This window comes from Equus caballus, chromosome 1 (genome assembly GCF_041296265.1).
Source record: "Equus caballus isolate H_3958 breed thoroughbred chromosome 1, TB-T2T, whole genome shotgun sequence".
Taxonomy (NCBI): domain Eukaryota; kingdom Metazoa; phylum Chordata; class Mammalia; order Perissodactyla; family Equidae; genus Equus; species Equus caballus.
This window is the reverse complement of record NC_091684.1, coordinates 167035461-167061032: the sequence shown is the minus strand read 5'-3', so window position 1 is coordinate 167061032 and position 25572 is coordinate 167035461. Positions and strand designations below refer to the sequence as shown.

The 25572-nt window shown below is 40.8% G+C and overlaps 1 protein-coding gene across 9 annotated transcripts in view; it reads right to left on the bottom strand.

Annotated features, from left to right (window-relative positions):
• Positions 1 to 25572, bottom strand: part of RYR3 (ryanodine receptor 3) — a 484412-nt gene that overhangs the window by 314686 nt on the left and 144154 nt on the right. For all 9 annotated transcript variants that reach the window (XM_023620680.2, XM_070239375.1, XM_070239401.1 and 6 more), the window contains exon 2: positions 25054 to 25173. In XM_023620680.2, the coding sequence (XP_023476448.2) occupies positions 25054 to 25173 (120 nt within the window). The remainder of the gene's footprint in view (positions 1 to 25053; positions 25174 to 25572) is intronic.

Sequence of the window (25572 nt, the reverse complement as noted above, 5' to 3'; positions counted from 1 at the left end):
GGAAGCCAAAAAAGCCAGGATTTGTGTTTCCTCTTCCTCCTCCCCTTCAACAGTGCATGGGATTTGGAGATTTTTCTATTCAGGAATGTCTGCAGTCATGGTTGGTACTTTAAAGGGTGCTTTTTGGCTAATCAATTGCATGATCTCAACATTCATGCTCACTCTTACAAAAATTCTATTCAGCCCATTCTCTTTAAGACAGAAACTTTCACAGCTCCAAATGCTAGAGATCCTGCTCTTACACAAGGCTGTGTGACTTAGAAGTCAGCTTTCTTTCCTCCTTGTGTCTGATTTGCTTGGATGGGAGACACGAGCTCTCCCCAGATACTGCCATCCTCCATCCTGATGCAGGACCACTGATCATGCTCCAATTATATGTTTCTTTTCCTTCCAGAAATTAAAAGTTCCAAGGTGGTCATGATTTAATAACTGGTGCAAATGGGTACATTTAAACGGGGAGAGTGAGCACGGGGAAGAAGCATCTTACATGGGAACACTGGATCTGCCACAGGTTTAAATAGTTTCCTTACAGTTTATCTTTTCTACCTCAAGAGTGTGGTCTCTGCCTGGACTCTCTATGCTTGGGGATAAGGTCACACCTCTCTGATAGGACGCAGAACAACATGTGGGCAGTGGCAAGGGAAGGAACAGGACAGCAGGAAGATCTGGAGAAAAACAAAATGCAATGAGCAAATTGTGACATGAATGGAGTGCAGAGCACAGAGCCATCTGACCTGGCACACCAGCTGCCATCCTTAATTAAACTCCACACCGGCCTGAGCTCCCACCTCCACATTTCCCAAGAATGTGCAAAGGCCTCTCGTCCATCAAAGCTAATTTGCTTGCAGTGTGAGAGTCCCCTAGGAGGCCAGCTCATTGTCTCTGTGCTCTGGAGCCTGTGCCTCAGTCACTCTGCCTGGCAGGCATGAGGCATGTGTTTGATGATTCTCAGCACGGAGAGAAGGGCTCTGTTGACATCTGTTCTGAAATAGCTCCTCATCACTCTCCCCAGCCCTGTCCTTAGCCTAGAGAAGCACGACGTTTCCAAATGTCCTACAGAAAACCTTGAGATGCCAGGGCCCTGGGTAAGCCATGAAGTAGGTATCCGTTTATCCCCATTCTGTAGAAAATAGTGCAAGGGAAGGCCTACAGACCCTCCATGATCCATACATCTATGTAACATCTTCTTCACTGCACTGAAAGTATTTTCCTGGGGTTTACTAAATCCAAGATGGTGGGAATCTGATATTCCTGTGATTGGATTCATTTAGCATTTTTCTACCTAGCACCTCATAATATACACTCAGCACTGTACTAGCTTGTACCTGCCAAGTCTTCAGGGAAATGAAGGGGCAGTGAGTTACAAGAAGGGGATTGTCTCCCCTCTATTACACTGTTAGCCACAGTCTGTTCTGGCTTATATAGGTCTTTAGGAAGCGTAGTCTGTTTCACTAGATTGTGGGTATCTTGAAAAATCTGTGTCTTATTCTACTTTTGGTATCCCCAGTACACAGAACAGCAAGTGCTCAACTTAAGTCTTCCTGAACTGACTCAGTGTCCTAGAAGACTATCTGAGAGTATGCGGCTGTTGGTGCCTGTGGTTGTAGGCACCCACCTGCCTGGCAGAGCCCCTTCCCCAAGTCTCCTGCTCATGATTCAAGAGGCCCTTCTTCTCTTATTGTTATGGGTCTCCTCCCACTTCTCTGTTAATGCATCTGTTTAACTGCATTATCTTTGTAAGTGCATCAATGGCTTTGAATCAAAAGCAATACAGCGTATGCTGGTCAAGAATGAATACTGTAGTGTGGGACTGCCTGAGGTCCTATCTCTGTTCAACTACTTATTAGCTGAACGACGTTAGGCAGGTAACTTAGTCTCTCTGTGCTTTAGTTTCCTTATCTATAAAATAGAGATATACTAGTACCTACTTCTTAGAATAGACTGTTTTTGTGTTAATTGCTTAAAATAGGGTCTGGTGCACAGTAAATACTCAATAAATGTCCAGATATTATCCAGCACAGAGCATTGAAATCAAAACATCAATAACTTGCTTAAATTTTCATTTATATAGCTAGTATTTTGAAAGTTCCTATTTTGTGTAAGAGTAACGCAAAATCTCTACTCTTCAAAGGTTGTGGGGTCTAGTGGAGCGCTGGGGAAGCAACGGATAATTTCCAAAGCATGATCCAAAAGGGCCAGAGGTCAGTGAGGAAGCCCACAGAGGTGAAGATGGCTGGAATGGATGGAGGGAAGTGGGGAAGGTGAGGGAAGCAAAGGGAGGTGAGAAGTGAGGCTGAGGAAGAAATAGGCATTAGACTGAGAAGGGTCTTAAGTCCCCGTGTCAAGGATTTTGAACTTTATCTTCAGAGCAATGGGGCACCATTGAAGGAAATTACGCAGGAAGTGATATAATCAAATTTGCATCTCTGGATCATTGCAGGTCCAGTGTGAAGGAGGCTAGACCAAGGCAGAGAAACAAAGTAGGAGGTTGTCACAACAAACTGGTTACGAGGTGACAATGGCACGAATTAAAGTAATGGCAGTGGAGATGGAGATAAGGGGATAAATTTGAACAGTCTTGTGGAGTTAGGAGAGATTATTAATAGGTGATTAATTGGATGTAGGAGATGATAAAGGAGTGGAAGATGACCAGTGGATGGGAAAGAGATCAAAAAGGATAGGATTTAGCCAGAACAAGCCACACTAACTATTAGAAGGACCACATAGACAGTAATTTACATTTGGCAAATTGTCCATGGGAATCTCCCAGCTGGCCAACAGAATGATGATGGGAGAGTGGAGAAGTCTCTGTGACTAGGTATGGGTTTCCCTGCAGAGGTCAGCAGAGGTAGGCTCATCTGGGAGAAGAGGAGGAATCTGAGAGAATGACACATACTCTCCACAAAAGGAGAATTCCTGGAGACCTAGCAACCCAAGTCAGCCCAATTAACCTCATTTTCCTTTCCCCTGTCCATCAAGCAGTCAGCCAGTATTTAGAGAAAATAATAATATACATTTAGTACAATACTAACTGCTATGGGAAATGAAAGAGAAAACTAAGACATGATTTCTATCCTTTAAGGAACTTTTAACCTATTTGAAGAGGTAGATCTACTGTACATGAGACTTTATAAAACAATACAAAAGAGTATGTTCATTGATAAATTGAGGGGTATGAGTTATACATCCTGTAGGACCCAGAGACCTCTCAGAGATGTTATGATTAGGAAGGCCAGCCCAGGCTGCAGCTTGTCCTGAAGAGGGTTTATGTCGGCAAGGAGCTCCTGGCATGTAGCAAGAACTGAATTGTTTTTAATGAATGAACAAGATGGGAGAGGTTTTTTTTTTTCATTTTCTTGTGTGTATTCTCTCCTGTTTAGACTTCCATTAGTTGAAGCAGCATTTTAAAATAAGGACTTTACAGAACCTCTGTCCTTTCTTCTCTTTGCTTTTCCACCCAAAGAAAAAGGTCAAGTATTTGGGAGTATCATGAGTCAGTAAAGGGAGTAAGCAGAAGAAAGAAAAAACAGTGGGTAACTCCTGATTGCTGACTTTTTCTACCTATACCTCCCACTCCAGTCCCAGGACTGAGTAGTTAGATGAATGCCATTGATGTTGTATTATACTTATGTGCTGATGGGTTTACACGGATGCAGTCCTACTGCCAAAGGTAGGCTGCAGACTCTTAACTGCAAGGTGAATTTCTAATGTCAATCACCTAGGGAAAAGGGGTGACTGTGACAACAGAGGCTAGAACTAAGTAAGAGTAAGCAGAGCTGAATTAGCTGGGACAAGTGAATCTCACATTCCTGGATCTGCATTATGGAGGGTCAATATAGCCAGTGGGGTGTTCTTGGGTAGTACATTTTACAAAAGCATCCAACCAGTGACAAGTCTGAAGGTAGGAAGTAAGGGACTTGGGCAGGTCATTCTTTCCTCTGGGGTTCCATGTAAACAGAGATAGGAACAGTGAGCAGGTTAACTGTGTAAGAATCAGAACGTTTAAGCCAGAATGCTGGAATACACTGGAACTTCCACCTTTATTTTTCTTGTGTTATTCCTCAGCATTTAATAGATTTTTTTTGAAGTTCTAACCTGTTTTGGTTGGTTGATGTAAATTGAGGAAAGAATTTTCATTTACAAGTGAGTCAAAACATTAAAGAAAGCAAGGTGCCTCCATATGGCAAACAGGATGGTAATAGGAATAATCATCAGACGGAAGAAGCACAAGACAGCAGCAAAACTCAGGGGGCAAAGCTGGGGGTCCTTGACCAGTCAGCCCTCACCAATAGGACATCTCTATTCAGGGCTAAGCCTTGAAACTTCTGAACTTTATTATGGAGGACAGTATCTCAATTATCTTCTTCACGCTCTTTTCACGCTGCTTGAGACTGCCCAGTCCAGGAATAAATTTGGCCAGTGATCATTCTCATGGCTCTAGATTTCAAATTGTGTATACTAAAGGATTCCGTTTCTCCAGGGGCACTAGGTCTGCTAGTAATAGGCAGAGCTGAACTCAGTCCCCAGTGGCCTGGATTCTACATGCATTATGTTTGTTCCATTTTATCACACTGCCTCAAACATGACTGATAACCACCTCCCTATGATGGCCTGATGTAGTCCTACTCAAAGACCATGGATGAGAAGACTTTTCAAAGCCATCTGGGGCAGAAAATTATTCTGTCCTCCAGGAAATGTTTCAAGTCAAGCAAGGCCACATTGGCTAGAGTGTGGCATTGGACAAGACCAACTTCCCATGGAATAGCATCAGGATAGCCAGAGATGGCACATGTAGCTTGTATTCCAGGAGTTTTAAGCAGTTTATAGACATTATCTCATCCACCTGAAGCAGACATGAGCTCATCTGTGGACTTCCTCTCTACTATTGATAATACATAATTATTTGTATTGTGTTTATACTTCAAAGGCAGAGCCAGTCATTAACCAAACTAACACCCAAATCCTGCCCCAACCAAGTTTTAAGGATCCATGCAGTTAAGTGCTTTTTAAGCCTACCTTTGTCATCTCTGCTAAGTTTCTGATAGATAATAATGAAGAAAGTTCTGTTACGAATGTTTAAATCTGAAGCTGTTGCCCAGTCTCTGGATTTCCACAAAAATAGATGACGGCTTTGCACCTGCTTTAGAAGTGGGTCAACTGAGATACAAAGGAATTAGGTAAAACTTACATGAACAAGTGGAGAAACAAGGATAGAATCCATATATATATATTTTAAATGTATCTACCTATCTATACAATTGTACCAGGTATTGTGCTAAATTCTTTATGAATATTATCTCATTTAACTCTTACCTCAACCCTTTTAGGGAAGAGATTATAGCCATTTTACAGATGAGAAAACCGAGATGCAGAAAGGTTGAAACACTTCCCCGCAATCACATACTAGGAATAGCATTTACATCCAGAATTTCAAATTCAACTCTTTCTGACTGATACCATGTCAATGTCCCTGAAGAGAAGGTTCTCATCTCCATGCAAAGGTTGTAGAAGTCTAATCTTAAGAGGCTACTTCCTCCCAACTCTTAAACTTTAATAAAAAGTTAAGGACTTCATATTAGGTTCTCGACTATCTCAGAAAGACTTCTCTATGTTGCAATGGTCACTGGGAATGCAACCACTACAGACTGCAGCTAGTTGGACTATCAGGGCATAAGAGCTTTATAACATTGAGATTCCTGGTAAGAAAGATCATTTCCATCTTTGTGCAGTTCTAAAATCTGAGACTGACTTACCAGGTAAGCTCTCTCTTCCAAAAGGCAATTCAACACTGGGCATGACAGGGCAAGTTTCCACGCAGGACATACACGTGTAGATTTTCAACCGTGCATATCCAGATTGTAAACATTTTGAGGGAAGAGAATTTACCCCTGTGTTAAGAACTGTTATCATGAAACAAAGTTAAAATGTATAAAACTTTGCTTGAGTTTTTTTATTTTTTAATATTTTGCTATGTTAAGGGTAGAGGGTCTTTCTGAATATGTATATAGAAACGAATCCAAAACAGTTGCGTTCCAATTTTTACTTGGACTTCGCTAACAAAGCTGTTATACGTAAACAGTAAGGTACACAAAATTTAAACTTATAGCTGGAAAACACTCTTTTCTGAGAGGAGGAAGATGCCAGAATCTTTTAAAAGAATAAAGTGAAGAAGGCTCCTTTTGCTGGCTGGGGAATCAACCACGGAATGCGATGCTCTCAGTGTCTCGAGGTGGTTCTTCCTCCTGGGGTGAGCAAGCTGCCCTGGGAGAAGTGACAGCTGTGGAAAATCACTACCACGGCACAAGGAGCCTCACTAGGCAGAAGCACTCCCAGCCATCAGCAGAGCGATTGCAGCATCTGACGCCATGCTGGCCTGAGGTTTACTCCAAGTCAAGAGGGAGTATGCAGAAAGAAAGGGATGAAATAAGTTGATCATACACAAAGAAAAGGACGAAGGTTATCAAGTTATAGAAAGGTGTTTATATTTTAAAAAATAAAATAAAAAGCTTCTATGAGGGCATTAAATATTTACTTAAGAAGAACACTTGCTGAACCGTTTCCTAAGTAAGGGATGCACCACTGCCACCTAGAAGCAGGAAGTCCAAATTGTAGGACAAATATCCTTTGTCAAAAGTCTTGCCCAGAAATGCCAACCTAAAGTTACAAAAAAACTAAAGACACCCACAATCACTGTTTCTTTTTCTCATCCCTCAAATGCCCAGATATTTGTTGTTTAATTGACAGATCCATGACAGTCTAGCCTCGGCTAGGGAGAATGTTTATTAATTCAAGCGAGAGCAACACTTGCAACATCAATTATCCTTTTGATGAATCTCAGAGATTTCTCACAAAACTATGACAAATAAGCTCGTTCTGGAAGCATTAATGCAGAAACATGGTGGGCCCAAGAATCTCCTGGGTAAGAGTGCTAACATTTCAGATTCCTGGGACCCTTCTACAGGTAGGTACTTTAAAATAATATTGCAGGTGATTCTGAAGCAGGGGGTCTCTGAACCCAATTTGAGCAACTGGACCAAACAAGTAAATTCAGGTCCCCGGAAAGTAACTGATTCTTCCTCTTGATCCTTCGTTAAAGAGTTCAATTCATCAAAATACCTGAATCTCTTTCAAATGAATAACACAGCAATCTGAAATCCAATTATTGTCATTTTTATGCTCTTGCCTGATAGGGCCCCAACCAAAAGTAACGCTAAGGTGCCCTGGACATCTATATTCTGCCAAGCATCAGTTGTTTCTGGCACAGTTAGGAAGAATGTTACCAAGAGCCTGGCAAAGATTAGTGCTGTGAAGCTTGTGTTCTTTAAAATAAGGAAGAAGGGGCAGCCAAAGATTCAGAAACAAAACGCTGGGCAGCTGGCTTGTAAAACTGCCTGCTGGGAAAAAGCATAACTGACAGGCGGGATGGTTGATTTGGTTCATGATTGAGCCAAGTTTTTCTCCCTGCCTGGCATGGTCGGCATGTTAAATATCAAAGGCGCCAAAAGGTGGAAACTTGGAACACTGGCACCTGGAAAAACAAGCTGTGCGGAAGAGCAGCAAATAACACCTAATGTCTATGGACAGAGATAAGTGAAATGACGACTCTTTATAGGGTCCTAAAAATACACGGCCGTAAATAAAACTCTAGCTGAATCAGTAGCACAGTTAATACGACAAGCTCTGTGGATAAGTACTGGGACCCTAAATTCCCTAGTTTTCAATGGGAGCTACTATGAGAAACGTGAAGTTGTTGTTCTAAAGATAAGATAAAGATATTCAAAAGCTTATATGTCAGAAAAAAAGAGATCAGGAAAGAGGAAAGGCAGCATGTCAGAAAAGAGATGAAAATAGTGTGCATGTTCCGTGTTCCATGAATAAGGTAGGGGTGTGAGCATCAGCTAGAGGAGGAGCCTGGGCTACATGTTGGAATTAGAATGAAGTGTGATAGGCAGAAATAGCAAGAGATGGGTGAAAGCTGAAGGCGGCAGGCTAATAGGAAAGTCTAGGCTCAATCTAATGTTTATGTTTCAGTCTTGAGCTTGGTTTTAGTTTTGGCGGAAGGAACACTGACCAGCATTGCACCTCCCACAGACTCCTTTGCTATTTCGCTTACTCTCCTCCCTCTTGAGTGATGATGTGGTGGTTAGAGAATTTAGAAACCATGGTGAGGCTATTCTCTACAATCAAGGCAGTGGTATTCAGCAGCTGCAGGGCAGGAGAATGTGTCTCTCTTGCCCTTTTCACTGCATAACAGGAAGGGGAAGACTGAGGAAAGCATTAGGGGGCACCCACAAGAGCTGAGAAGATGCCAAGCTGGAACTAAAGGCTGACAGACAGAACAGACACTGAGTGCCCAAAATTGGTGCTGTGCCTTTAGGTTCAATTGTCATCAGCATCACTTATCTTTTTGGGAAAACCTCCAGGTACTGGGTCCTGCCTTAACTGCAGCCCCACCTCTAGAACGCTCATGGACTCAGGATCTGAAGTGGGCACAAAGCTCAGGGTGACAAAGGGCAAGGACAACAGCTTGGCTTCCAAATGGCTTGCATTTTTTTCCCAATGCCTCCTTCCCACTCTGAAACTGAATCCAAATTCCAACGTGGAAATGAAGTTTTTATTTTCTGTCCCCTACATGAGTTGTTGCTTTGATAGAAATAAGCATATCACTATACACTAAGTTCTAGGTTAAAAATTTGGGGGGGGGGGCAGGAGTATATGGATAGATATTCATAAAATTTTCAGTTTTAAAAAGGTTTTGTGGAAATGAATAACAGTTATAAATACTTTTCTCCAATATGGAAGAAGTCCTCCCATACTCTCATACAGAACTAGATCCAACCTCTCTACCTGCCTCATAGTGTCTGAGCTAAATTAATACCACTAAATGTTTACATTTACAAGTTTAGTACCACATGCAAGGATTAGCACTACATACCCCCATTTGCAAGGGGGCATGCCGTCCTTATCACAGATATTTTACAACATATATGTAAGGCAGGGATTTAGTACTGCTAGCCAGAAGCTGCATGAGTTAAAAACGTTCATTTAACAATAACATTGCTTCAGTGGAATGGTAATAGAGAGACCTAGCATCTCCTCAGGCTATATCTTCTTCAACAGTATCATCTTTACCAGGAAGCATTCTAAGTATGGAGGATGGACAATCATCATAATGTTCATTGAACTGTGGAGATCTGTTGGATCCCATTCTCTTCGAACCCTCCGCCATTGAAGTCACTGATGCCTTTCACTCAGGACATTAGCCAGCTCTGATCAACACAAGGAAACCCTTAGGAGACTCAGTCACCTTCTACCTGAACGCAACCCATCACTCAGCATGGTGAAGCCGGCCAGGAAATATGTCAGTTCTGCCTCTGCCAACCATCCAAGTTCACATGACTGGGCATTCAGTTGAGTTCCCTTCCTCTGCTCTGCTAAGTAACTAATCCAGAGGTTCTCTACCAATAATGAGGACAGGGAACAGTGTTGCAGGACAGATTATAGCCTTTCCCTTCTCCTCCTCTCCTGAATAACCAGGAGTTACCTCCAGTACATGATGATTGAGTTAATTTGGCACCATGAGAGAAAATGAACACATTGATAGAAACTGATGGAGCAATACCACACCTCAAAAAAGGAAAGTCCTTGCTCATGGTGACCTAAGCAAAGTCTATCACACCCTATCAAGACAAATGCTTCAAATTAGCTGGTTGCTTTCCAGTAGCATTTGTCCTTATGTTCTCAGCGAACAAGATGGAGATGAAAACCATGTTTGGCTTTCTATTAAACTTGTACATTTTGGGAAAGAAGCAAGTTCATTCATTACTATAGCAACTAGAAACTTTCCATGGCAGGCTGTAGGTGAGTTTGAACGTAATGCTAATGAAGTCAAGGTCATAGCTTTGCTTCATTTTATGATGACATCTGCACACCTAAACTGGCTAGCTACCTTCTCATTACTTAGTCAAACAAGGGAACACCCGTGTAAGGCCAATGGCTGCAAATTCAGCCTTGCCACAGTTTCTGCAAGTGTGGTCTGAGGACCACCTGCATAAGAATTGTGTGAGAGTTTGCTTAAAAAAAAAAAAAAAAAGCAGATTTCTGGCCCCACCCAAGACAAGGATGGGGATTGAAAGATACGCTTGTTCAAGTTTGAGAACCACTCCTCTTCAGGGTGAGCTCTGTGGGATGCTGCCCAGGCTTATCATTTCTATGGATAAAGCATTCTTGACATAACTCACCTGGGAAATCAGGGAGTGAGCAAAAACACAGTGCTCATTTTTCAACTTGAAAAGTGACCAGAAGAGCTTGTGGAAACTTTCTCATGAACATCAAAAAGTTCTCATCTTTCTTGGCTGTATTTTTCACAAAAAAATAATACTTTTTAGCTGTTTACTGAAGATTTTGCTGACTGATACTGTTAAGCCTCCTTGTGTACACTCAGTCTCAGAGCTTGCATTAAATTCTAAAAACTCTCCTCATCTTTAGGTAAAGGAAGTGAAATTGTTTGAACGTAGATTCCACAGCTTATCAGGGGACTAATTCAAATTTCAAGTCTCAAGTGACTGCTCTTGGGATGGAAGAGGTGGGGTACAGATCAGAGAATCCCCCCTCTGTGCTCTGAGGCAGGAGCACTCCCGATCCATCCCGAAGAGAGGATGATCTATTCCATTCTGAAGGAGAAATACCTTGGGATGTATAGTGATGTGCAAAAGTAAGGCCTGAGGCAAAATTCCTTGATGAAAGCGCTCCAGTAAGAAATGGATCATTAGGTCAAGGGTTTTTTAATCTTTTCAACCACTCTACAGCTAAAAACCAGCTGTTTCAGGGAAGCTTATGAGCAGCTCTCTTGTACTAGTTCTCATCTGGTAAAGGCTTTGGGTAAAGCTCAGCTGGGTTGAACTGGAATGGAAGAAAAATGATTTGAAAACGTCCTAATAAAGAAAGCAGCTAACTCCTGGAGTGACTGCATTAGGACCACTTTGTAATCATTTGCTGAAATAATTTGGATGAAGAAAAACAAATTAATTCTCCATAGTGTGTTGAATTATTTAAAATCATCTATTTGCCGCATGCAAGGAAATTAAGAACAAACAAGATATTGTTCGCAAATGATTCGTAAAATGTTTCAGTTCGTATCATTTGTTCAGGCCACCAAAGAGACTGAAACTTTAAAGAATGAAACTATGGAATGAATGACTGAAAAGGAGAAATAAAATCGTCAACTTAAACGTCTGAAAATCTTAACTTCTAAAACAATTTTAAACATTTCCTTTACAAAACTCTCATGTGGCAGACAGGGAAACCAGACTTGAGAGGTTATTTTGCATAACATTTTACAGCAAGTGGGAGGGAGAGCAAAACCAGATCTCTCAAATCACTATCCAGTGTTCTTCATAAACAATAGTTTAATCTATGAATTATCAATATGCACATAACTTCTAAAGATCACATAAAAGGTCATAATCATGACAGGTTTTAAAACACCCATGCAGAATAAACATGATAGATGCAACATGGCTTGGGTTCTTTTTTGTTTTTTTAAGGAAGATTAGCCCTGAGCCAACATCTGCTGCCAATCTTCCTCTTTTTGCTGAGAAAGACTGGCCCTGAGCTAACATCCATGTCCATCTTCCTCTATGTTATACACGGGACGCCTACCACAGCATGGCTTGCCAAGCGGTGCCATGTCCGCACCGGGATCCCAACCAGCGAACCCTGGGCCGCCGAAGCAGAACGTACGAACTTAACCGCTGCTCCACCAGGCTGGCCCCAGCTTGGGTTCTTAAGGTGCAAATTTTAACACAAATGTAATGCCTCATTTTTCTTCCACGTAAAAGCAACAACTAGGAAAGAGATGTTCTCCTAATCACAGAAAAAAAGGCAAGTCTTTGTGATCTAATTAGTAAGTTCAGGAGTTGATGGAGGAAGAAAAAATACTGCTAATGGAGATCAAAATAGCAGCTCTTAGTCTGAAGAGCAAAGTACTAATAACGCTGCAGAGGAGCGCGGGTATGAATAATACCTACTCGGAATTCACCTGGGGCCATTTGCCTGCTGTGAACAAGTAAATGACAAACGAACAGCAGAGCTATGGTGCCACTTTACACGCTGAATAAATTCTTTGTGAAGATTCCCACCACTGAGGTACAGACTGTCTTTAAACAAAAGAGTGGGCTGATATTGCCTCAAGCAGCTAAGTTATCCCGACAGTATGAACAACTCAAGTAGGAAGGACAATGTAGACGAGGAGAGATCGCAGGGTTAAAAGGTTGGACTCTTTTTTCTTTTTAACTAGATCCTCACATCCAGCAAATGACAAACGCATTCATGAACTTGACATGTGTTGCACTCAACTTTTATGCTATTTCTTTGGATAGTTGTTTCCCTTTTCATCTCTTGACTGTTAGAAATAGCAGAGCATGAGGCTCAATGCGGAGGTAGAAATGGGAAGAAAACTTCTGGAAAGAGAACATTTTAGCTGCTAATTGAGAAGAACTGGAATGTGCAGCCACAGTTTTCAGAATCTTCGCACAGTTAGGATTGTATTATAACCCTTCGACTTGATGAATTCATGTATGGACCAATATGCAATGAGCCTTTTTATCCTGCCTGCACAGAACAATAATAGTGCCTGGCCCAGTTTGAACAACAACTCAATGTAGGGTAGCTTGTGAATGCAGAGAGCCTACCCTGGTCCTCCAGGACCCCACCAGAGGGCCAGCCCACTGTACATACAAAGCTGTACAGAACACGCCCAGCTACCTCTGTTCACCCCCACATGTTGGAGAGCAAGGCTTGAACCTGCAAACAGGTACTCCGGCAGCTAAGAGAAAAAGAATGTCTGGTCTAATAGAATGACCATCCAGCTTCCATTTTCCTGCCTGTCACTGCATGGGCGCCATCCTCCAGAATATTGCCGGATTAAACCCATAAAGGCTGGTACCTCTGTTTTCTTGAGACAACTACTACTGTGTCATTTCCCTGCTGTATTATTTTTCCCCTTCTGTCTTCTCATTTCCTTAATGTTCTCACCTTCCCAATCTCCTGACCCAGCCCATTCCCCCTTCCAAATCTGCAGCAACACCTACTCCATGATCAACACTTTCCATCATCCACTCACTGTCTTCTCCCTGAATACTGCCCCACCAGACGAAACCAGCTCCTCCCAAAGGACGCACTTCCCTTGGGGATCTCCCAATTCCCACGGACTTCCCAATTGGGAATCTCATCCTAGTTCCCTGAGGATGCTCATTCTCACATACCTCAGGTAACTCAGGGTTAGGAGGTGAGGTCTGTGTCCTTCTCCGGCCCACAAGTTAACTCCTTCTTTAAGCTTTCTTCCCCTGGCAGCATCACCCTCCACTCCCTCCCTTATTGCTGTTTGTGTGTTTCCTGGACCTGCTCTTCACTGAAATTTCTAGCCCCTTTCCATTCTTGCTACTGGTGATTTGAACATTCACATTATTATTTGTTGTATTTGTTCCCCCAAAATATATGTTGACGTCCCAACCTCTGATATCTGTGAATATGACCTTATTTGGAAATAGGATCTTTGAAGATGATGAAGGTGAGGTCAGTAGGATGGAGTCGAAGCCAATATGACTGAAGTTTTTATAAGAGGAAAACAGCATGTGAAGACAGAGAAAAACGCGATGTGAAGATGGAGGCAGAGACTGTGGTCATGCCGCCATGAAACAAGGAGCACCTGAGGCTACCAGAAGGTGGAATGGGCAAGGAGGGATCCTCTCGCAGAGGGAGCACAGTTCTGCCAACACCTTAATTTCAGATTCTGGCCTCCAGAACTGTAAGGGAATAAATTTCTGTTATTATAAGCAACCCAATTTGTGGGAATGTGTTACAGCAGCCCTAGGAAATGAGTATACTCTATGAAAACTTGTTATATATTATGGCCTTTCAGTTATTTTGCTTCCTCTTTATCAATGGTCTTCTACACTTCAATTCAGCCACCCTCTCTCACGGTCATACACCCAGGTCCTGTTTTCAGCCCAGCTGCTCCACTCTTCACTTTCTGATTGACACATCCCACTGTCTAACCATCCACTCAAATCCACCTTGCTTGCTTACTCACTCAACTACTCTCATCATTATTTTTCTCTCTTATTCCTTTTCACTACCAGTCTCCTCCTATCTTTAGTCCTGTCCTCATTCAGCTTAACTTCCAAGATTTCATGGTCCAGTCTCCCCAACTCTTTTGCCGCTTTGTCCTTTATCACACTCACCTGGCAAACTTCAACCCTGGCGGAATTTAATTATTCACTTTCTTTGTGCCTGTGCTTGGAATGCTGAGGACTGCTGAAGAAGATGACATGATTCAGCAAATTGGCAGCACAAAAAACTCCTGGTTACCAAACTCAACTGGCCCTCAAGGCTGGGCCATCACACTGCTCAGCAATCCTACTACTCTTCTCTAGGCATCTCACTCTCCAAACTTTCTGCAGAAAACCTATAGATCTACTCCCATCCTTACCTCCTTTCTTCCTATTCAAAGCAATATGAGTTCTTCCTTTAAATGAAAGTCAGTTCCTCATCTCTATTTTTAATACCAACCCTTTCCACCACATCAGCAATTTTCACACTAAACCATCCCTACCCTCTCCTGTATCTCTTCCTTCTCCTTCTCCACTTGTACCTCCCCATCAGCATTTAAATAAGCTTAAGTCTTTCATACTACATTTCCTAAAAATATTTCCATCCTCAGACCCTCTCCAGCTATCACTTTCTCTCTTTCATAGATCTTTGCACTGGTTGTCTTTGACTTTCCTCCTACTATTCACCCCCACTAAAAAGCCTTCTGCCCTCATCACCCCTTTAAAAGAGCTCTCACCAAGATTGCAATTGGCCTCTATGTCACTACATCTAATGGACACATTCCATCCTCATATTGCTTGACCTCCAAGTGGCATTCTTGCTTAATGACTGTGTTCCTTCTTGACACTCTTCCCTTGGTTTCTATGACTTCTATGACATTACACTTGCTTATTTTCTCTCTGATTTCTCAGGATTCTCCTCCCTATTCTCTGTGCTGTATTTCTCCTCCCACATTCATTTTTAAATATTTACATTTTCCAGGGCCTCTTCTCTTTTATTCTTAATCCATATTATTTCCACTCACTCTCACAGCTTGATTTACTATCCTTAATCAAATATCTCCTAAATATTACCTCCACCTCAACCTCTCTTCTGAACTTCTTATCCATAGAGCCAGATGCCTGTCAAAATTTCCTTTTAGAAGTCTTCCAGGCATTTTGAATTCAATATGTCCCAAACTCAGTCCATAAACATCATCACCACCCTCTGTTGTAACTTACTCCTTCTCCAATATACCCTCTTTAATTAAATAATATGCCATCTACAGGCAGCTAAAGCCTGTAATTCTAGAGTTACTCTTGACTCCTCTCACTTCAATCCCCTTGCCATCCTATGAATTCCATTAACCACACTTGAATTCAATTTAATCCCTGTCTATTCATCTCCTTTTTACATATGAAGAACCTATACAGCTTCCACAAGGTAATGTTTTCCTCCGACAATCAGCACCTGTTCATGTTAAGCTCCCTTCCTTGCTACTTCAAAATCTGTGCCCTCACTCCCTCTCCTTTCTTTTGCATATGCCAAAGCTGCACTCGATTTAATCCCCTGACTAATAGTGTCATCTATTAGCTCTCTATCTTTTACAACCTCAATCTCTCCTTCTCTAGAGCATCCTTTCTCTCTACCTAGAAACATGCTTGTGTCTCTCATCACAGAAACTCCTTCTTGATCATCTAGATTCTGCTTCAACACCATTTTCTCTTCTTCCTTTGAACACTCAAAGAGTAGTGAATACTTACTCATGAAGTTCTGGTTCAGGTAAAGGAGAAGAAGCTTATATAAGAATTACCCTCTTGACAATAACAGCCATAAATTCTAAAATGATATTTTTTAAAAAACTGTTTGAAGGTACTGAAGAGTAATCTAAAGCTGGTGGGAGTATGACTCTTGAAAAATGGGAAGTCAACTAGGTGATATTCACATTTAATTAAATTTTCCCCTGAGGGCACTCCTCTGTTCATGGGACTCATGGGGGATAGATCTCAAGAAAAAAGCTGCTGCAGAGTCAGAGGCCTGAGTTTGGGGCTGTCAGAATGTCAGAAAATTGAGAAGGAGCATGCTGAAAAGGAGGGAACCACCATAGATGAAAACCCCAAATCAGCAGACAAATTCCCCTCAAGTTTTTGGCCAACTGATCAAATGCACAAGGTAGTATTCCAAGTATCCAATGGAAAGAAACAGCTGGAATGCTAAAAAAAGAACGAAGGTTTGAGCAGCTACTCAGTTTTGGAGTGTCAGAATTTGGTTTTCAGGTCTTTCTCTCTAGAGGGGTTAGGGATCACTTCAGATCTTCATTAAAGTCCAGTAGGGCTACATCCCAAGACCAAGGGCTATATCCCACAATTAAAGGCCAAACTAAAATAGGCCAAATCTCCACAAGGGCAAGGAGCACCACCGGTAGTTTAACTGCCTGCTAGAACAAAATACGATACTCTCCAGGAGAAGAAAAGAGAAACCACAATAACTACAAAATATCACCTACAATCTTCACTATACAATAAAATAATTAGTAGATATTCAAAGAAATAGGAAAATGTGACTCACAATCACGAGAAAACACCAGTCATTAGGGGCAGATCCACAGATATCCAGATATTGGCATTGGCAGTCAAGAATTTAAAATAACTATTAATGAATTTATCAGGAAAAAAATGAGAATAATAAAAGAACAGAATGAGAATTTAAGGAGAATATGTAAAACCTTAGAAATAAACTACTGGAAATTTTATAATTTTAAAATGCAATACAATAAAAAATTCATTGGAAGGAGTTAATAGCACATTTACATTAAAGCAAAGAATCAGTAAACACAAAAGTAAGTCAATAGAAACTATTCAAACTGAAGCACAGAGAGAAAAATTGTTGAAGAAAAAATAGAGTTTTAGTGAGCTATGGAACAATATAAAACAGTTTAATATATAAGTAATTGAAGCTCCAGAAGGAGAGAATAAATGTGGCAGAAAAAATATTTTAAGAAATAATGGCCCTAAAATTTCCAAACTTGATTTAAAAAACCCAAGAGATCCATAAAACTCAGCAACATCTGGGCAGGATAAATACAAAGAAAACTACCTTCAAATCCACCATTCAAACTGCCGAAAATCAAAGAAAAAATTCTTAAAACCTTCCAGAGAAAAAGCCATTACACATAGATGAATAAGATGATACCTAATTTTTATTAAAAAAAAAAAAAAGGAGGCCAAAAGACAATAAAAGGCCATCTTTAAAATGTCAAAAGAAAAAACAAAAAAGTCAAACCAGGATTTTATATCCAGAGAAAATGTCCTTCAAAAATAGGGACAAAATAAAGACATTCTCAGTGAAACAAAAGCTGGGAAAGTTTGTCTGCAGTAGACCTGCACTACAAAAAATGTTAAAGGATATTCTTCAGGTTGATGAAAAATGCTGCCAGATGGAAATCTGGATCTAAAGAAAAGAATGAAGTAAACTCAAAATAGTAAATATGTGGATATTAGAGAAACTACTTTTTCCATTTCTTAATTTCTTTAAAAGACAATTGACTCTTTGAAACAAGAATAAGAAAGTATTGCACATTACATAACTGGTAGAAACAAAGTATATGATAATAATAGCAGAAAGGTTATAAGGAAAATGGTTTAATAGTAATTCAAGGGAGATTGTGATAAACTAAGGATTCATATTGTAATCTCTGAAGGAACCGCTAAAATATAATACAAAGTGGTAGAGCTAAAAAGCCAACAGATGAGATAAACTGGAATACTTAAAAAATATTTGACTTATCCTAACGAATGCAGAAAAGGATAAATCGGAACAAAAATCAGAGGGATAAAAAAAATCAAAAGATAGTAGACTAAAACCAATAGTATCAATTATTACAATAAATGTAAATGGACTGAACATGCCAATAAAACAGAGATTATAAAATGGGAGGAAAAAGCAATACCTAACTAAATGCTGTTTATAAGGGACATACTTTAAATACAAAGATGTAAAGATACAAACAAATTTAAAACATAAAGATGGAAAAAGAAATACCACACTAAAAGTAAACATAAGGAAGCTTATAACTGTATTGATATCAGTCAATGTATAATACAGGACCAAGGTTAAATAGAGACATTTGGTGATGACAAAAGGATCAAGTCATCAGAAAACAAACAAACAAAAATCCTAAATATATATGAGCCTAACAACAGAGCTTAAAATACATGAAACAAAACTGACAGAACTGAAGGGAGACCTAGACAAATCTTCAACCACAATTTTTAACACCCCTCTCTCTCAGTAACTGATAGAACAAGTAGCTACAATTCAGCAAGGATACAGAAAATTTGAACACCACTGTCAACCATTGTGATATTCATAAAACACCATATTCAACAACTACAGAATGTACAATTGTTTTAAGTACACAAGGAACATTCACCAAGATAGATCATACACTGGGCCATAAAATAAGACCCAGTAAACTGCAAAGGATTGAAATCATACAGAGTATGGTCTCTGACCATATTAAAATTAAGTTAGAAATCAATAACAATAAAAATATATATCCCACTGATTTTACTTTTTAAAATCATTGAGCCATTACCTAACCCTTTTCATCTAACGTTCCCTCTCTGAATGTCCTTTATATTTCACTTTTAGAGGTCACACACATCCTCCTGATCCTCAAATCCAGCCCTTTAAACTATTTAGTTAATTAATTCAGTACAAGGGTAACTTAACTGAGTTAAGTAACAGTTCCTGAGGACCTAATGTGTGTCTGGCCCTCTGCTGGGGATAATAAAGGCTATTGCTTAACTAGTACTTTGGGTGTGTCAGGCACTGTTGTAAGCACTTTACAATAATGAACCCTTGTAATTAATTTTTCATAATAATCTTATGAGATGGTTACAGTTTTAAAGATGCGGAAATTCAGGCGAAGAGAGGGAAGTCATTTGCACATGGTTGAAAAGCTTAAGCAGTGGAGCCAGAATTACCCAGGCAGTCTAGCTCCATGGTCATGTTTTTTAACCACTGTGCATAGTCTTTGACTTCAGTGCTCACAGACTGGGGGAGGGCAGAAGAAACAACAGGTAAACCATCGTAATTCAATGCAGTCGATCTTTAAACCCCCCCATTTACAGTGTTTTTGTGCCCTAAATCCTAAAACAGAGGCACTTAGTAATCTGCCTTATCTCCCTTTATAAACTTACTTTCCAGAAAATATACGATAACCTCATTTATACAGTAAAAAATTAGCTATAAAAATTTTAACACTGCTTCATGTGCTCTCTCAGAGCGTTTGCATTTTAATAGTTTCTGTTTGATTTAGGCAAAATACATATTTCTAACTTTGGAATGTCAGGCATTCAGAGGACAGATGCAGGAAGGTTGTGGGAGGGGGTATGGAGATCTGCCCAGGTATTCTTAAAATCGAACCACATGGAGAAATATGCCTTCTCTATCCTTAAGTAATTTGGATCCACGATACTCTTCATTGCTGAGTATTATCCAAATTAGACAGTGTTTGAATTTGGAATGAATAATCTTCAGGAAGTCACTCAACTTTGTCTAAATTCTTATACCTTTCTTCTCTATAAATAAGAACAATATTTGCTCCATAGGGTTGTAAAGGTTAGATGAGAGCATGTAAGCACCCACTGCAGTCTACGGCATAAAGCACATGATGCCTGATAAATGCTAAAAAAAAAAAAAGATGAAAACTTCAACTTGTAAGTCTCTTTATATTAGATGACAAGGGAGTTTTTTGAAATGTTTTCTAACAGTTTGGCCTTTTATAAGATCTCAAGTTCATAGAGAATATTACACACTAAGATATCAATCAGAAGCTTAAAGGAGAGTGTACAACCTCAGGCTGAGCCTCTGTCTCTGCAAACTTGCACAGGATTAGTTTTTTAGGAGCAAACACTAAATCTCTTTCTGAGCTAACGATAATAAAAGGAATAGAAAATAAGGTTTTTTCAGCCAAGAATTCTATCTTAATTAATGTCATCTACATAATGATGTTTGCACAATCACAGATGTTTAATCCTGGGGTGTGAGAGCCTATACAACTTTTCAGAAACCACAGCAGACCATTCTTCATTTTCAAAACCATACCAGACTATCCTTCATTTCAAATTCATTTCCTATTGTGAAAACAATAGGAATAAAATTTCCCCTGGAAATTTTCAGTTTGAAAATTGGGTTTGAAACTGGCTCTTTCATTTTGAATAAATCATGATCAGTAAGACAGACAAAGTGTTCTCCAACAGAGAGGAGGAATGTCATTCTGAGACACCAAGAGCCTGAAGACTTTAGACAGGCCACTGGCTTTTAAAGGGCACTAGGGTAAGATTTTCCACTTCATTAATTTCAGTTTCATCTCGTTGAAATCAGTGAAACAAAACAAACAAACCCTGGTCTGTTGAAACTGATTTTAAACAAAAAGTTCCCATAGTCTTCCTATTTTTTGATGATGATCTATAATTAAGGAAGGTGGAAATCAGGATTTAGAAAGGTGTTGGGGTTCCAGACACATCTGACAAGGCCACAGTAGTTAAATAATTGTCACCAATGAAGATTACTATGGGATAAGGCTTATGAGATTCTTTCCTCCTTCTGCATGAAAATTTGACCTTCGGTTAACTATCCAGTTTTGTTCCTGGGACAATCTGATAAAACTGATATGTTAATTATGTTACTAGGGAACACTGCTTAAGTGAAAATGATCCCTGATTGGTAGTCTGCATCTGGACTGGGAAGACTCTCAATGCCTTATAGGAAGCCACACCTTTGCAATTCCCCAAGTGTGATGACTCTTGTAGCTGGGGCCGTCCTTTGTGGGGACCCCAAAAGCTAGGCCTGTGGAGTTGTTACAAGATACATTGGCTTCTGTGGTACATGAGGCTTTTAAGTTATGGTGACTCACAACTGCCTGATGTGGACCTTGGCTCTTTGCACTTGAGGGTGCAAAGGATCCAGGGTGGGGGATTCAGAAGCCAACCCCTGGACTGCCAAAAGGATTCCTGCAGGAGTGCCTGACACTTCCCAGCAGGCAAGCTGTGGTTCCCATCCTACTGAGACATCTACTGACTGGTGCCAAGTGGCCTCTGAGAGACTTATGAGTCTGGATGTTAAGTTGAACCAAAAAGACACCCTCAGTGGGCAATACAGATACAAAATAGATGAGATAATACTAGAGGAAAAGTAGTAAATTCCTAGCTCTTGGGAACAGATTTTCCATTTAAAAATGATAGTAAATAAACATTTGCTGCCACTGATAAAATAAAGAAGCATAGGGGCCAGCCCCATGGGGTAGTGGTTAAGTCTGGTGTGCTCTGCATTGGTGGCCAGGGTTCGTGGGTTCGGATCCTGGGTGTGGACCTACACCACTCATCAAACCATACTGTGGCAGCAACCCCCATATAAAGTGGAGGAAGACTGGGACAGACGTTAGCTCAGAGCTAATCTTCCTCAGGCCAAAAAAGAGGACTGTCAATAGATGTTAGCTCAGAGAGAATCTTCCTCACCAAAAAAATAAAATAAAATAAAGAAGCATTTCCTCTCCCTGTTTCCAGATCTCTAGTCATAATTCTGAGCCTTTTCTATAAAACAAGTCACCTTTTAAATCCTGGAGCTATGCTCATTTGAAAGAGAAGCTGAATAATGGTGCTTCCATCTATTAATATCTGCGTTTCAGGGGAACTTCAAAGCAGAGTGGGCCATGGCATATAGGAATCAAAGTCACAAGAGCTCTCCAAAGTGCTCAATAGTCTCTGGGTCCACAGCAAGTGTTGATATACTTTTCTTATTCTTCTACCCTCTCACTCCACACTTCAACATGACATCCTTTTCTTAGGGCTCGTACTCTAAAAATATCTTTTGAGCACCTTATCTCATCTCTTCTTGCTCAGAAGTCTTTCTCCCTAGAGTTCATCTCAATGTTATCTCTCTGAGTGTCAACTAGCTTGAAATACCCTTGACAAGGAATGCCCAAGGTCACTGGTTGGGTCTGTAGCTAACTGATAAGAGTGGTGTTTACATCTCTGCCTCACCCCCAGTGCAAGGCTTGGGAATATACTTTCTCACTTCATTGCATGACTTACGTTAGCTTCTCAGAACCTAAGAATGGCACAGCTAGTTGTGAAATTTGATGGTAAAGAATTAGGGGAAACATTTAGTGAAAAGAGAGGGAACAGGTCAGAAGAGACATGCGCATAGTTGTAGCTGACTGTAGGAAAGACTGAAGCCACAGAAAATGGATTCAACTAGCAGGTTGCACCCAGGAATGGTGACAGGAAATTCCAAATACCTACTCTGTCCTTTCCACGAACTTGACCCTGTTTCTCTGTGAGAAGCCTTCATGGTGCATTTTCCTCATACTGTATAAGAAAAATACGTACGTTCATGTGATGATAGTGGGTATGGCAACTGGAACAACTGGCATATCCTTTTGGGAAAGCAGTTTAATACTGCTCACGCTCTTCACACCTTTAATTCTACTTCTGGACATTTACTCCAGGAAGCAAAAGTAAACCAAGAAAACTACATATATGAATTTTTTTGATAACCATGGAGACTACGTAGCAATATGGAACTGGCTGAAACATTAAAGACAGACAGGTCTGAACATCCACTATGAATACAACTTTGAAAACATACAGGTGTGTGTGGACAAAGGCTAGAGTGAAAAACAAAAATGACAATAGTCACGACAAGGTGATAAAATTATGGGTAACATGTTACATCTCCTTTAAAAATTCTTTAGGCTTGTTAACTTGTTTTAAATTTAAAATGAAAAATTAAAATAAGAGCAATCTCTTAGTCAAGTGGGTGTTAGGAAGGATATTTTCTCATCTTTAATGCATTTGTGAGGAGTATGGGTCATTATTTTTATTCCTGCAGGATACAAAGCATTCTTAGGTTACAATATATAGTTGTTTTTAATCTGTTTTAGGTAACCTGGTTTAGGTAAAATTAAATCCTAACAGCCAACGATTATATACAGTTTACAATGTGCTAGGCAATTTCCATGTGCTAGGCCCTTCACATGTATTAACTCATTTAATCCTAATAAGTTTCTTATTAGGTAGTTGCTATTAAATTCTCACTAAGCAGATAAGGAAACTAAGCTCAGAAAGGTGAGGCACCTTGCTGAAGGTCCTAGCTTAGCTGGTGAGTGGTGGAGACTGGATTCAAACTCTGCCCGTCTGGCTTCAGAGCCTGTGCCCTAAACCACTGTCCCATGCCCCACTCACTGGATGACTAGGAAATGGCCCAACCGATTTGTAAGTCAGGCCAACACTCCTTCCACTACACCAGACTGCACCTCATCTGGCAGATGAGAAAACTGAAAGCAAGGTTGAGTAACTTGCCCCTGGTCACATAGCAAGCTAATGGTTGAGAATAAACTTCCTGACTTCTAATCTAATGATCATCCTATTATCTCAGACTGCTGGGAATGAAAAGAAAAAATATCTAGCTAAGAACAAAAGCAAATGAGAAAAGACCTCAGGGAAATCAAGTCTAAGACCTTTAAAAAGATAAAAATCTTCCTTGTCTCTTTGCTCTGCCATTTATTTTAATGTGACTCTGTCCTACCAGTACTGGCCATAGGTGCCACTGGCAGATATCTGTATTCGTGGATCAGTGACCTACATGGGAGGGAGAAAGAGTGACAGAGAAAAGAGGGGCTCTGGGAGACGTGGCCATCATGGTGCACATCTGGTGTTGTAGGATTTGGTCAAACTCTGCATCTGTGTCTGCTCATGTGGAGAAATGACATGCCAATCAGGTGGGCTTATTGGAAAATGTAACCAGTTTCTGATTAAAACAAGGTTCTGTGAGAAGAACTGAGCTTGGAGGGGTGATGGTTAGCTGTGTGCCAGCTTGGCTAGATGACAGTCCTCAGTTATTCAATCAAACACTAATCTAGATTTTGATGTGAATATATTTTGTAGATGTGATTAACATCTATAATCAGTTCACTTTAGTAAAGGCAATTATCCTTGATAATGTGGGTGGACCTCATCCAATTAGGCCTTAAGAATAAAAACTGAGGTTTCCCGAGAAAAAAAATTCTGTTGCAAGACAGCATTAACTCCTGCCTGTTTCCAGCCTGCTGATCTGATCCACAGAGTTCAGACTTGCCTGCCCCCAAAATTGCATGAGCCAATTCCTTAAAATAAATCCATATCTATGTATCCACCTATCTACCCAGCTATCCGCCCACCCATCCACCCACCTATCTATCTATCTAGAGAAAGGGAGAGATCCTATTGGTTCTTTTCTCTGGAGAACCCTGACTGATCATAAAGGTCTTTCCAGGACTGCAAAGTCCTGTGAGAATGCTGAGCACAGAGATCTACTTGACATACAGATCATGAAGAGCAGAAATAGTCTGAAAATGGAGAAGAAAGGTTTGGCTGAAAAGACATGACATTACATGCCACCACGCAGGCAGGGACCAGAGCAAAGGTTCCTCTCTGCCCCCAGTCACAGCGGGCAGACAGTTACAACAATGTCAGCACAGTTAGAATTGAAAGGGGTGTACTGGCTGCGAACGCAGGCCCAAGCACCCATGAGTCCCTGTAGCAATAACATGACAGCTGGGAGGAAAGAACATGCACTCAGATTTCTGAAAATTAACAATAAGAACAGGCGTTCTGGGAATATTAAGAGAACCTCCTTGGCGAGGGCTGACAGTGACCTCAAGGCATCCCTGTGTCCTGGCGAACACTGACAGACAAGACACCTCCAATTCTTCACACTGCTCTAGGTTCCTACTGTGATGTTTCCTGGGCTGGGGAGAGTTATATTTTAAATCTTATCTGCTTCCCATTTAAAAAATATGTATGTCTTTCCCAATTTCTTCCTTATCACCCTCATCACCATCTCCCGGCAGCCCCATCCCATAAATGACTGCTTGGGATGCAAGGCGGAAGGTGCAAGGCAGGCAGTCAAGCTCACCTTGGCCTCTGAAGTAGGTTCCAAGAAGCACAGGCGATTCCCAAGTCCCTCGGCTGCCAGGCAGAACTTCCTTTGCTCCTTGTGAACGTTCGCAATGCACTGAAGAACCACTTCATCCTCCTGCCAGCAGAACAGAGACACAATGAGTGGCCAGGGACTGCCTTCCCATGCCGAGCCGGGCCCCTGAGTCACACTGCTGTATCTTTATCAGGTAAGCTGGCAATCCCTAATGAGAGGCACATGCTTTTGCATATTATATAGATAAAGGAGAATTTTTTATTCACATGCCTGGATTCAAACGGCATAACTGAGCACCTCCTCTGAATTAGAATCTACTCAGTTCTAGCGTGCGCTCAGCAGGAGCAAGTCAAGGAATGGACGTACTACGTACACGTGCAGCATGGGCCTCACTTCTGAGTGGTATACGATGCACACAATCCAGGTGAGCAGGTATTTTCAACGCTTGAGTGGACGTGAAAGTAAATCCAAGCAATCTCTCCAAACATGAAATAAAACAGC